The sequence below is a fragment of the Trachemys scripta genome, chromosome 7 (assembly GCF_013100865.1).
Source record: "Trachemys scripta elegans isolate TJP31775 chromosome 7, CAS_Tse_1.0, whole genome shotgun sequence".
In the NCBI taxonomy this organism is placed as follows: Eukaryota; Metazoa; Chordata; order Testudines; family Emydidae; genus Trachemys; species Trachemys scripta.
In genome coordinates this window covers 61,944,504-61,957,595 of record NC_048304.1, presented here as the reverse complement: position 1 = coordinate 61,957,595, position 13,092 = coordinate 61,944,504, and the positions used below count along the sequence as shown (strand labels likewise).

General features: G+C 42.1%; 1 protein-coding gene across 1 annotated transcript; it reads right to left on the bottom strand.

Moving 5' to 3' along the window:
• Window positions 1-2,505: 2,505 nt before the first annotated feature.
• Window positions 2,506-12,886, bottom strand: PLAU (plasminogen activator, urokinase). Its single transcript, XM_034777192.1, has 11 exons — window positions 12,787-12,886; window positions 11,097-11,213; window positions 9,856-9,913; window positions 9,552-9,656; window positions 8,737-8,911; window positions 8,219-8,316; window positions 7,563-7,758; window positions 6,631-6,776; window positions 5,607-5,747; window positions 4,076-4,224; window positions 2,506-3,173 (listed from the first exon to the last, which is right to left on the bottom strand). Exons 2-11 carry the CDS (start codon window positions 11,154-11,156, stop codon window positions 2,985-2,987), a joined length of 1,317 nt encoding a protein of 438 aa, XP_034633083.1. The 5' UTR covers window positions 11,157-11,213; window positions 12,787-12,886; the 3' UTR covers window positions 2,506-2,984.
• Window positions 12,887-13,092: the final 206 nt, after the last annotated feature.

Below are 13,092 nucleotides of genomic sequence, written 5' to 3'. Positions count from 1 at the left end.
TACCTAAAGAATCTTGATCTTTAGGCTGCAAAAACAATGCCAACAGAGTGGGGTTCCCTTAAACAGCAAAGGCAGAATACCTTGAGCCATGTGCTCTATCCCCACTATCTGTCCAGTCCCTAGAACCTATGGCAAGTTTTTTCAGTGTAGGTTTACCTTCTTTTCATGGTGGTGGTGGTATTTTGTCCATGATGAAAGTTAAAGGGGCCATAAGGATTTTAATGTTCTGAGCCCTTTCCTACCTGGGTTCCTAGTGTGGCACCTGCTTCTCCTTCTCCAGTTTTAAGAACTGGAGCCAAACTGAGGGGAAGTGTACGTTAAACTTCTTTGTATGCAGATTCTCTTGGATCCACTTACTGAGGTGCAGGGGAGTCTAAATTTGTGTATTATGTACCTTCATTTGCCCTTTTCTAACATGCAAGTCCCACCACCTGAGAATCTCTCCAGAATTACTTAAGCTCATCTTTGAATTTGGCCTTCTTCTAAAACCAGTGGCTACAGAGGCAACTGCTGGAGAAGCTGGACTGCAGCACCTTCCTGGAAATGCGATGGGGAGTGATCTCCCATGTTCACTATGCCCTCCTGAAATGTTGCTGCTTCCTCGTAGAAAAGGGTTATACCAGAATCTTACTGCACTCGAACCAATAACTGAGGACCTTTTGTGCCTATGGGTGTCTGACATGGAACAGCCATAGCAATTGAGGGCTGTTACCTTGTAAAGAAAAGGAAGGTTGAGGACAGAATAGTTACTGGATGCCAGCACCAAAGGGGCCTTATTTTTCTGTCAGACTTTAGCAGAAGCTGCTCTTGGTACCTTGGTGGTGGTGGTTGGTTGGGGGGGGGGGGGGGGGGGAAGATAATCTGTTGCTTTCTAACTCCTTGGCATCTATAGCAGCACCAGAGGGTAAAAGTCTAAACATATGGTACTAATGTGAGCTTGAAAGGAGAGCAAGATTGAGTTAAGTGTCTGAATTGCACTTTAATTCCGTTATTAGAGCTGGTGCATCTTTTCCCCACCTCTGTTTTCGTAAGGTCCATTTCTTTCCTTCCCACAGCCAAGAGCTACAGTAAACCTCATATAGCAGAGGCAGGAAGGAAGGACCTTGTTATGCTTCTGTTGCCTCATACTTGCTGTGCTGACACTTCTGCACACTGTCACCAGCTTTCTAGAGAACATCTGGTTCTGTTTGCTTCAGTGGCTAAGGATCATACAAATGGCAGAATCCTTAATGAACCTTCCTGCGTTAAACTCTACGCCCCTCCCACTCTACTCATAAGCCTGAGCATTACCCATGGCTGAAGCAGCTAATCCAATATTGAGCATTTTTTATTCTTGCGTGCATTATAAACATGAAGTCCAACAACTCTGAGTTGTTTATCTCCACTTCAAATACTGGGCAACTGAGGCAGAAGTCATGACTTGCTCAAGGCCAGAGATGGGATGAAAACTGGGAGTTCACAGCTCCCAGTCCTGTGTTCAGATCATGACCTTGCAACTGTAGCATAGAGAAAAGAGGGGAAACATCCACATACGAATAGCAATTTTTATTGACAGTTTTTACCCCCAAAATACAAACAATAAATTAAACAAAGTAAAATCATTAAATAACAGTTGAGGTTCCAGCCCTCGTACAAATGTGTCCATAAAACAAAAGCTAGTTAAAAAATAAAATGCACTGGCATACTACGAGTCCTGGGAAAAGAGGTAGCTTCCAAACGTTGACTTAAGAGTGGGGACCAAGTTCTGGCATTTACATCCCTGCAACATACAGGGAGGCAGCATTTGGTCACAGATTTAAAGAGTGATTGTGAATCCTTAAATCCTGCCATCAGTCATGACAGAAATGCAGAGATGGCAGGATCAGGCCCTATGGAAGGGACCAAAAATTCCTGAGAGGTGGTCAGAAAGTCAACTTGGATTATTTATAATGACTTGCTTTCTTGTAGCACAGTCCCTAATTAACCTCATTACACCAAAGCACCCTTGTAGAGCTCCTCACACAGGCACAACTCCCATGGACATCCATGAACATTCAGCCTGTCTAAGGAGTACAGGATTGAGCCTATGTGCCATAAGTTGCTTCACTACCTTAGTTCTAAGATGAGTGACGTCTGTGGCGTTTTTCTTGTTTTGTTTGTGTTGGTTTTTGTCTAATCAGAACTGCAGGCAGCCCATGGCAATGCATTGATAAAAATTTCTCTCTCGTTCACTAGCAGCAGGCACTCACTGCGTAGGGTTCCTGCTGCCTAGTGATTGGTATCCTGACATTCCTCAGAATGTTAAAATTAAACAACTGTTCATTTAGGCCAAATATTTACAAAATACACACTTAAAAAAACAGCAACTTACAATTTAAAACCAATAACTGGATGGTTGATAAAACTTAACAGAGGGTCCTGTGGCACCTTTAAGACTAACAGAAGTATTGGGAGCATAAGTTTTCGTGGGTAAGAACCTCACTTCTTCAGATGCAAGTGAGGTTCTTACCCACGAAAGCTTATGCTCCAATACTTCTGTTAGTCTTAAAGGTGCCACAGAACCCTCTGTTGCTTTTTACAGATTCAGACTAACACGGCTACCCCTCTGATACTTGATAAAACTTGTGTAGGTACTTATAAAAGTGACTAATAGTGATTCAGATATAAAATAGGGAGACAACGTGACATGTACAGTATCTTGACTGGAAATATGCATTTCAATGTTAAATATTTGAGTCTTCCATGGAAAGACTTTCAGGTACTCCATGCAGTGGCCAATGGAGATACAGATTATCTGTCTGCTTCAGATACCCTGCTATGAATGTTGAAAACAAATCACATAGGCATTTAAACTGAAGACCCGAGAGACAAACATGCACAAATCAACTCCAAACTAACATTCAGGGTTTCAATGTACTGCATCGATATGTGGCTCAGTTCCAGTTATTTGAAATGAATGCTCTAGACTTCCTGCTTTGGGTCCATGCCTTGAGGAAAGGTCACTTTCATTTAGGGAGGCTACGGCTTTTGAAATTGACTCCCTTCATGTGGGACTCAATCCAAGAAAGGTATTTAGTGACTCTGGTGTAGACGCCGGGCCTCTTTTCTTTAGAGCAGTCATCTCCCCAGCTGACGATCCCATACAGAGACATCCTGCCATTGTGCTCGCAGACCAGTGGTCCACCAGAATCTCCCTGACAATGCAAATAAAAAAGATCACAATCTGATTTTTGAGGATACTGGAAAGCTAGGATAGAATGCTCAAGTAGCTTTTATGGTCAGCATTATATTTGTAAGGGAAGAGGCGGCCCCCTCAATGGGCTAGAGGGGAATGAGTTATATTACATGAAGCCCTCTGTCTGGTATCATTAGATTAGTACATGGAGCATTCTTGTTATAGAAGGCCTAAGCCAGGATGTCTTGAAGGATCAGAAGCCATTCCCCTTCCACCCTCACTTGGAAAAAGAGAAATAAATATTCAAGTGTCTGCCCATAAGAGAATTTTAGTGCTAATGGCAAGTCCTGTTCCCTCCTCCTCCAAGTCCGTGCATAGCCTGGTTCACAGTGTGAGGGTGGAGTGGAACAGAGCTGGATTTGAGGAACCTGTGGAATGGATCTGCATCTCCTCCAGGCTGTGGAGACCAGCTCTGCTATAGTTCTTTTCACATCCATGCACAGCTGGTTAAATGAAACTAGAGTAAACTGGGGAAGAGCAAGGGCAGATCCACTGCTGTGTACATCCACCCACTGCTGTTCCAACAGAGTGGCCATGCAGTAGCTGCAGAAGCTGTTACAGCCCTAGGCCATGAAACAGCACTGCTGCTCCTTCACAAACTGGAAGGAGGTGGGGGGGGTCGGGGGAAAGATTGCTGCTCCTCCATCACCAGCAGAATATTTTCTGTATCACACCTGGCTACAGCAGGGTGAACTCCGTTGAATAACTGAGTTCTTGTTCAAAAAGTGACCCACAGTTCCTCTCTGCAAGGCCAGTAGACTTCAAAGATTCCAACTATGTACCATTAACACAGACCATGTGGATTATGTTAGAGAAACTCTGTCAGCAAATGGTTTTAAAACAAAATGTAAGCATTCCTACCTTGCATGCATCAGACTTCCACTGCACATCGCCAGCACACACCATGTTGTCATTCACCCTGGTTTGGTCATAGTATTCGTCCCGGCACAATGACTGTGATATTAAGTTCACGTTGGCTGTCTTCAATATTTTGGAATAGTAAATATCCCCTGCAAACAAGAGGAGCTTGATTAGATTAGCTTTCCCCCACAAACCCTCATGCTGTTACGTTCCCTCTTCATGCAGCAGAAGAAGTTAACTTGTCCACACAAAATATCAGTTTTGAGAGTACTACATCTTTGTTATACAACAAATGTTTTTATTTTTACTTTTAATAGATGAATAAGGTGCAAAAAGTATTGTTTCCATTAGAATTTTCTGATTCTCAAACAGACACAGGGCTTGATAACCTCTCTTAGTGGAGTCAAACCTGAAGTCTTTATTCATGCAGAAGACCAAACTAACTTTCAACTCTTGTCTGCAGCAGGAATGGAAGACGGGGCATGCTTTGTGTCTCTTGTATTAATTTGTGTAGTTTTATAGAGGTGTGAGGTAATTTTGGTAAGAGTTCTTCCTAGAACTGGGGCATATCAAGGGAAATTGACATGGAGAGTCAGAGATGGTGCTGGGATTCAGATTCCCAAAAGAAAGTGTGTGGCATAAAAGGAGGAAGACACTATTGAATTGTTGGCACGATGGGGCACATCAAAGCAGCCAATCTGCACGACTCATTGACTTGCGTAAATGTGATTGTTTCATCTGAGTTTGGTGGGTCTCAGTGGACACTGGTAGCACTGCATGGCTTTCTTTTAAAACTCCTATAACATGCACAAGCTGTGCTGCCCCAGACATGTGCTTCTTCTGCACTGCAGCAAGCTGCAGCTGTTATAGGGTGGAATTTTTAAAGGCGCCCAAGGGAGTAAGGTACCCAGTGAGAGGTGAGCTCCATTCTCTTAGGCCCTTTGAAAATCCCCAGCCACTGCTCTTCATATAGTCACCTTCTGTCTCCTGGTTTTAAGATTTTTATACTTCTCTTCTAGTACCTATGTTTTGTTCCTCATTCCTGCCGAGGTTTTAAAGAAGGATTCTCCCAAGAATAAAAGTGTCCAAGAACAACTGGTGCTAGAGATTTCAGGAGAGGGGAGAGATCACACAGTGTATGGATAACTGCAGCAGGAGAGGGTGTGAAGAAGAAAGCTACTGATTGTTGGGGGAAAGTCGGACTACTCAGAAGGACTGTGGTTCCAAACACATGAATTAAAATCTATTTTGGAGACTGCTTAGTTTTAATACACCATGCTCAGGTCACATTGACTTGTCCTGTCATTCTCAAGACAAAAAAAAAAAAAAAAAAATCCCCTCACCTTCGCTTCTAATTTGTATTAAAAAATGAACTTTAGTCAATTCCCCCCCATAGCACAGTGCCTAGCTTTGTATACTGGGCAGACTTGAGTTGCTATGATGAAAAGCTGAAGTATAGAAGATTCCCAAGCTTGACTAGCCGTATATGCCCTCATGCTATCAGTTTACATTTAAGATGATATTCACTTACAGTTGTCTTCTTTCCCATAGCCAGAAACTTCACACTGGGAATTGTCCCTCAGTACTAGGTTTTCAGACGGTAAACAGATAGTTTTGACATATTCAGACTCTGCTGCACAGTGTCCGGAAGCAGACTTTATTTTCATGAGAGCTACATAAAAATCAAAGTGGTTACAGTTAATATTGTAAAGTAGGAAAATTATCAGCTGGAACAATAACTTTCCAACAAATGTTGTAATTCACATGCATTCTATCACACATCTGGGGCCTGATTCTGAGGTCCTTACTTAGAAAGACTATTATTTTAGTCACACAGATCTTTGCCAAATTGAAATTGGCAAGTTTTTCACCCTTTAAATTTCATCCATCTGAGTGACAGTGAATGAAAAAACTGCGGTGAGTCTTCTCTTGAGTGAGACGTTAATCCCCAGGTGCTTCTTTCAGCATTTTGTAAGAGCACAGCTCCCTGACTTGAGTGGGGATGGCATCTACTGTCCCTCCAGCTGAGGGTCTGTGGAGGAGGATGTGCTATGTTGCACTACAGCACTCAGCCACTAGATGCTGCCTTCAGATTTAAACATTGGTTGAAACTTCAGCTGTTTTGAGCCTAGACCTGTGAAAACAAGGTGTCTGTCTTTTCTAATGGGTAATTGGAGGAAGGATGATGGAGTTGAGGGTAGCAGGTGAAAACTAGCAAGTCTGTATTGCATACAATGGAAATAGAAACGTAATGTCTGTATTTTGTGGGGGGAAGAGGGCAATATGAAATCCATTTTGATCTACAGTCTTGGAAAGTGCCATGTAATGATACTTATTTACATTCCACTTCACATCTTCAAAGTGCTTTACAAACACTGACTTGCCCAAGAGGGAATTCTAGCCAAAACTAGGCCTAGTTATCAGGAGTGCCTGGCTCCTAGCATCCCCCTATTCCAACTCTTAGATATTGCTTCTTTCTGCATCAGTACCCCTATTACAGCAGTGTACTTCATATGTGCTCAGGATTATAAAGATGTATTTCGGACACCACTTACCAATATCATTAGTGAAGTCACCTCTTTCATCTGAATATTCATGATGATTGATGATTCTTTCCACCTTAAATGTTTGTTCTTTGTCATCATTAGCATCCAGCTTGGACTTTCCAAGAACAACCGTGTAGCCTGATGAATCCGTTCCTCTGGGAAGAAAGTAAATAAATGAGCCATGAAGACTATCGGGTTTCTGAGAGCAAGGACAGGTTTTTTTTGTTTTGTTTTTTTAAAAATAATTTGGTTCATAATGTGAGCAACATCTTAGAGTCCTGTGAACTTCTCCCTTCTCATTCCATGTTTCAAAGGTCTTGTGTCAACTACAGTAACTTTTAATGTAGAAAAGTGAAGGTAGGCAGCTTTGAGAGTCTGAGCCTAATCACTTTTCTAATGGATTTGGGCTCCTGATTCCCTCGTTTAAAATGAATGGAAACTGGGTGTCCAAATCCCTTCAACTACTTAGAAAAACCTCCGCCCGAATGTATTTCTAGCTGGCTCTCTTGTTTCCAGCTGGTTCTATAGGTGTCCAGGGCTTTCTGGGCAATGACACCTCTTGAAGCTGTTAGAATTCAGAGGAAAGTCAGCTTTCCACAATCGCCAAATTTTCTGTGCAGGAGGTAAGCAGACCTCAGTCAGAGAACAAGTTCTGAGTTTGGGAAAACAGCTGAGCTAGAACAAAATCCTGACTGTAAGGGAGGGATAAATTGCTATCTGAATTTGTTTTAAACTTCACCCTCAAAGCTCCACTTTCTAGCAAAATATCTCCCTTTTGCTAAGAGGTTTCTAATGGCTTAACCTTCTCCCCGCTCTTAAAGAAAGAACAGTCCTGCTGTGGCTGAGTTACATGTGTGTGGTTTTTAGCCATGGGGCATTGCCCAAAGGAACAAAGCAAAAATAAATCGGCAGTAGACACAGGAGGGGTAATGAGTGCTTACAGTGGGGAGAAGCAGTGTGCAGCGGTAAGCACCCAGCAAGGGTCAATGAGGCTGCCACCGCACACAAATTTGTTCTGCCCCATTTTCCTTGAATAATGGAAGATGGTGGCTATCCAAGGCTGAGACTCAATAGTTGCAATGCTCCCGCCAACGATCTTGAAGTACTTGCTGGAGCTTCTCTGGCCACACGTGGGTTCTGTGAAAGGAAAGGAAAAACTTGTTGGAGGTGTGCTCAGATAGAGTGCACTCGTAGAATGATAAGTGAGCACCAAAATTAGCTTAAATACCACTACGTCTGTCCAACAAATCTTCCAGAAAATGTGTTGTGATGTTCTCATTCAGTCACACCATCTAGCCCTTAAGAGCATGTACAATTCGAAATGGTGGATATTATGGGTTGAATCCTACTCGGAGATAATCTATGGAAGCTAGTGGGGCTGCAGAAGTGCAGTGGAGAAGAATTTGGCCCCCAGTTGTAGTAGGGGCCTCCAGTTTGAAATTCACTGTGTACTGTGAAAAGGTGCCTTAAAAACTAAAGGATCCCTCCTGTTCCTCTGTTTCGCACTCAACATATCTTGTACCATTCTTTTGTAGAAGTCTGGGGGTTACAGTCAACTTCAAATCTCCAAGTGATTTTCAAGTAAATCCTAACTTACCTCTTTCTGTGTGACACAGTTGTATGTTACAGTCTGTTTTCAAAGTCCGATATCCCCTCTTAATGTAACACCAGGGCTTAGCTTTTCCGTCCGGGTTTCTGGAAAATGAGGAAGACATGCTTTTTGTAAACAGTGCTTCTAAGTGCTAGTGACTCAATAAAACCTGAATTCCCCCTGAAGAGGGTTGTCAGGGGTCTTTTATTGCCAAGCATGTCAAAGAAGTATATTTGCAGAAGGACAAAAGCAAATATTTTATGCATAAAACCTGCAGCTCATCCATATTATTTGCTGCACTGGTACTTCTTTATAAGGCTCCTGAAGGAAGGGCTCAAGACAGCAAAGTACAGAGAGCACCCAAATACCATTAATTTCAGTGGAAAAATAAGGGGGCTAGGCACCTTGGAGGACCAAGTCCAAATTTTAGCAAGCAGTCTTGGAAACTCCACTGAATGCATCCTGTCACTCCAGGTGTTCTGGGGAATAACCAGCCCAAGAGGTGTGAGAGCTTTAGGAATTACCTGCAGTAGTTGTGTTTCCCCAGTCCAAGCTGCAGGGCATTTCTCATACCAGCATGGTAATCCCACCTAATTAGTGAAGGGGAGTCCCACGATAAGCATTCTTCGTTTTTCTCATTCTTTGACATAGTCCCTCTGTAGTCCTGACCATTCTCAGTATAGCATTGGCTTTCAGTGTCTGAAATATGAACACAAAGTTGGCAGCATATTCTGGATTGTTCACAGTATTCCACAGTGGAAAGAAGCCAGGTGGTTCCATTCTAATGAGAAGCAGGATGAGATTCCTGTCACTGACACACTTAACAACAGACAGGTCAGTATGTGGACTGGAATGTCACTTTGTTGCTGTGTTCGACACATGTAGCTCTTAGACTAAATGTACATGTGTTTTGGTTCTCCCGAAAATACACAACAATCATGTCTTGAATCAAATCTGTCACCTTTTATGTAAGGATCTCGGCATATTTCACAATCTAAGTCTCACAATATTTCTGAAGAAGAATGTAAAACAAACCAACTGTATTTTACAAACTAGTAACCTGAATGAGAGGTTGTGACCTTCTCAAGATTAGCTAGTGACAGAGTAGAGAATAGAACCCCAGAGTCCTGGTTGTCTTTTTCCTAATATTTAGTCATTGCTCCTTCCCCTTATGCATTAATACAAGTTAAGGCATATCCATTTGTGTTTCTATCAATGGTACTTTCATTTCTATTGGTGCATAGAAACTGAGATTAGAAACACCTTAAATTTAGAAAATGGGCAGTAGGGGAGGGAAGGAGGTGGAATATAGAATGAGAGAGGAACCACTGTACCATACCTATTTCACAGTGCTGTCCACTGTATCCTTTTGGACATAAGCAACGGTTAATCCGGGAAAAGAGTTGATAAGAAATGCAGGTTCCTCCATTTACACAGTTACAATCTGCAAGCAAAAGACACCAATAACCAAAGTTATAAATCCTTCAGTAGATCCATAAAGTGAAGGATAGTTGACGCATGTTTAGTATGTAACTAGTCCAAAGGAATTTTGTTGTCTAGTATGTGTTGTGTGATTATTGTGCATGGAGTGTATTTTGGCCACAGATTTTAGAGAGACAGAAATAGAAATATCAAGTATTTACCTTGATGTCCTGATTTATGTTTGCTCGATAGTATGTGCCGCTGCTGCCTGGTCAAAGCCTAAGGGGGGGAAATACAAATCTGTTTATTTTTTTAAGGAAAGTTTCTTACAGATTGTTCCTTTTTTTTATGTGCTCACTTTTGTCTGTTTCTGGAGTATACACAGACAGGCCCTAGCTCTGTTCCTTCCAGCATGCCTGCATCCCTAATGACTTTGTTAGTGTTAAATGCATGCAACTGACAGCAGAATTTGGGGCATTCAGTGCAGTCCAGGTAGGATGAGTGGGGATATAGTAAAAGTCTATTGCAGTAAAGTAGAATGCAAACACCCAACTGCTTCAATGTACCAAATCAACATTTCTTTTGCAGTTCTGCTAAGAAGGCCAAAGTTGCCTCAGAAACCAAGCCTATATGACCGGACAGTGAGCAAAGGGTCATTGGGGAAATCCACCTCCTTCCCATCCACCTACACCATACAGTGGAATAAAGGCACAGGACTCATCCACCACTGCAGCCCTTTGCTTTTGGTAACCCTGCTGCTGATGCATCCTTGCTCTATGGTAGTGATGGCCAATGGATCTATACAGCAGTAGTTCTACTTGTCCGGTGTTCCAGATCCTGACTCTGCCTGGCACATTGGAACTATACTGCAGGCAGGGGCCTCTGCTCTAAAGCTGGAGAAGACCGAATTAGATTCCTAGTACACTGCCCCTTGGAGTGAAGGGGATTGGTCAGTGCAAAAGCAGGACTTGGCTACAGAAAGCTTTTGCTGCATCCATGTGCATGGACAGCATTGCCTTATGTGATACAAACTGATAGGAGCCAAAATATCCAAAATCAGAGTGGGGGTTGCGGGGGGCATTCAAATAAAGACTAATATTCTGCATTAAATCTCTGCTAATTCCTAGTACTTGACGTCCTGCATTGTGCTAGAATTAAGAAGAAAAAAACATTAAGAGCAAAAATGTCAGAGGCTGTTGCTCTCTCCATCCTGTCTAATCCCCATCTAAGTTCTCTCCAGGAAACCACCTTAGTTTTTCCTCTATATCCATGCTGGCAGTAGAATCATAGGTGACAACTACAGGAAAGAAGGTTCAAACCACAGTTGTCATAGAAAAAAGCCTGGTGCATATAATAATAGGCCTAGTTCAGTGATGAAAGGGGAAGCTTTTATCATATGGTCAAAAATGGAAATAAACAGGATCTGTGCTGAATGGGTGGCTGTGCTTGTTGCGAAACTTACAGATTCTAGGCTTGTGACGAGTGCCCCCAGCATAACTGAGATAATGATGAATAACTTCATGGCGTTGGGTAAGTCGTGACTTGGTTGGTTCCTCTTCTACCTGCAGTATTTCTGCTTCTGAAAATAAAAGAGGAACTTAAAGTGGTGTTGTGTCTTGGAGTGCTAGGTTACAGTTGTTCATCCAGCAGCTTGAACCACAGTACGCTTAGGAGAAGGAATAAAGAATAAGTTGCATGGACTATTTGCCCTTCTTTCCTATGAACTAAAAGAGAGCTGGTTGTCTGAACCTGGTCTCAAACTCGTTTTAAAGGATAGCTTCCCTGTAGATGTATTTTGCTAATGCTCCTTCACTCCTAGACCTCTATCCTAGCAGCTGGAACTGGAAGCTGGGCAAGTCTAAACAGACCCATTCTTGTGACTTGCTCTAAGCTAAGGATTTGCTTGCAACCTTCACCTCGAATCACCCGACCATGGTCAGTTCAGTAACATTATTTTGCATCCTTCTCCCTGGTGCAAATTTAAAACTACTCATCTGTATAAACTCAAGTAAAAGAGTAGAGGGGCTCAGGAAGTGGAGAGTTCCCCTCTTTAACCACAACTGCAGAAAAGAGCCACCAATACAGAATTCAGTGACAATGTTGTTCGGTTGCTGTCCAACTGTGGTTGCCTAGTCTCAATGGGTGTTTAATAGTTCATGGCCATATTTTCAAAGTGCTCGGCACCCAAAATTGCAGCTGCAGTCTCAGGAGCGCTCCGCTCCCATTTAAGTAGCTAATTTGTTCTCAGTCAGAGCTGCTGAGCACTCTAAAAAATCCGGCTTCTTCAGGTAGGTGCCTGTATAGGATTCTTTTCAAAATCTAGCCTTTTTCTCCACCCTCCCCCATTTATTTACAGTATAAAAAGTTGGCAAATAAGAGATGGTAGGGCATATTTTGCCTTGGTTCTGCACATGCAGTTGCCACTGACAGCCAGAGGAGTTGTGCATGTACAGCAAAGGCAGCATAGCATGTTAATAGTAATCTGCCTATAGGCAACTAGTTAAAAAAACAAACAAAGAAATTGGTTTACAAAACATGATGGAAGAAGAGAAAAAAAAATGATCATAAAATGGCTGTTTTCACCATTCTAAAGAAAATCAGCACAGCTAATTGGAATGTTTTTCCTCCCCCCTGCAATCAGACATTACATGCCCCAAAATCCAAAACACTGGCATCTATCTAAAAGTAAAAATGTCTAGAGTACCTTAAGTATAAGAAGCACCAGTATACTACTGCAAGAAATAAATCATTCCTCAGGTAGCTAGACAAATACACGTTTTTCAAATCCATTTTAGATTGCAGAAAACTTATTGTTCTGTTTACAAACAATATTTGTATTGAACTAATTGACTGCAATTCTTAACACGTTTAAAATGAAACATCAGTCATTGATATTCCAACATTAATTTTGCAAGCTCAGTTCTTTAGAACCCCAAATCATAAAATCTTGCAGGCTGCAGTGATAGATGTTTTAAAGTTGCATTATATGATGTTTGGAGTGGGAACTAGCAATTGAAATTAACCTTTCAAATTGCTAAAAATATAACTTGTGCCTGTGGGTTTTAAAAAAACAGACACTCAGTTCCAACTGGCATGGCATGCTGTATGTATGTTTATAAAATACAGTTAGATTGTAAAGGCATTGCACTTACCACTCCACTAACAATGCGGAAGGCTTGCAGTGTTCTGTGCTGTCTCAGCAGCAAGTTTAGTCTTGTTAGGTCCTTTAGCAATCTGAGCCCTGTGCTCGGTTTCTCACTGTTCTGCAGAGGAAGTGCATCTCTATATAAACCCTTAGCCTGAAAGATGATTGGCTGGCTCCAACTAGCATTCCAGCCCAATGACAAGATTGATACCGGTTAAGGTTGTCTCAAGCTTTGCACCCTTGGGAGAATTTTTTTTTAGAAAAGAGGTCACTTAACTCTTCAAAGAAAAACCTATCAGAATGACTCAGAGGG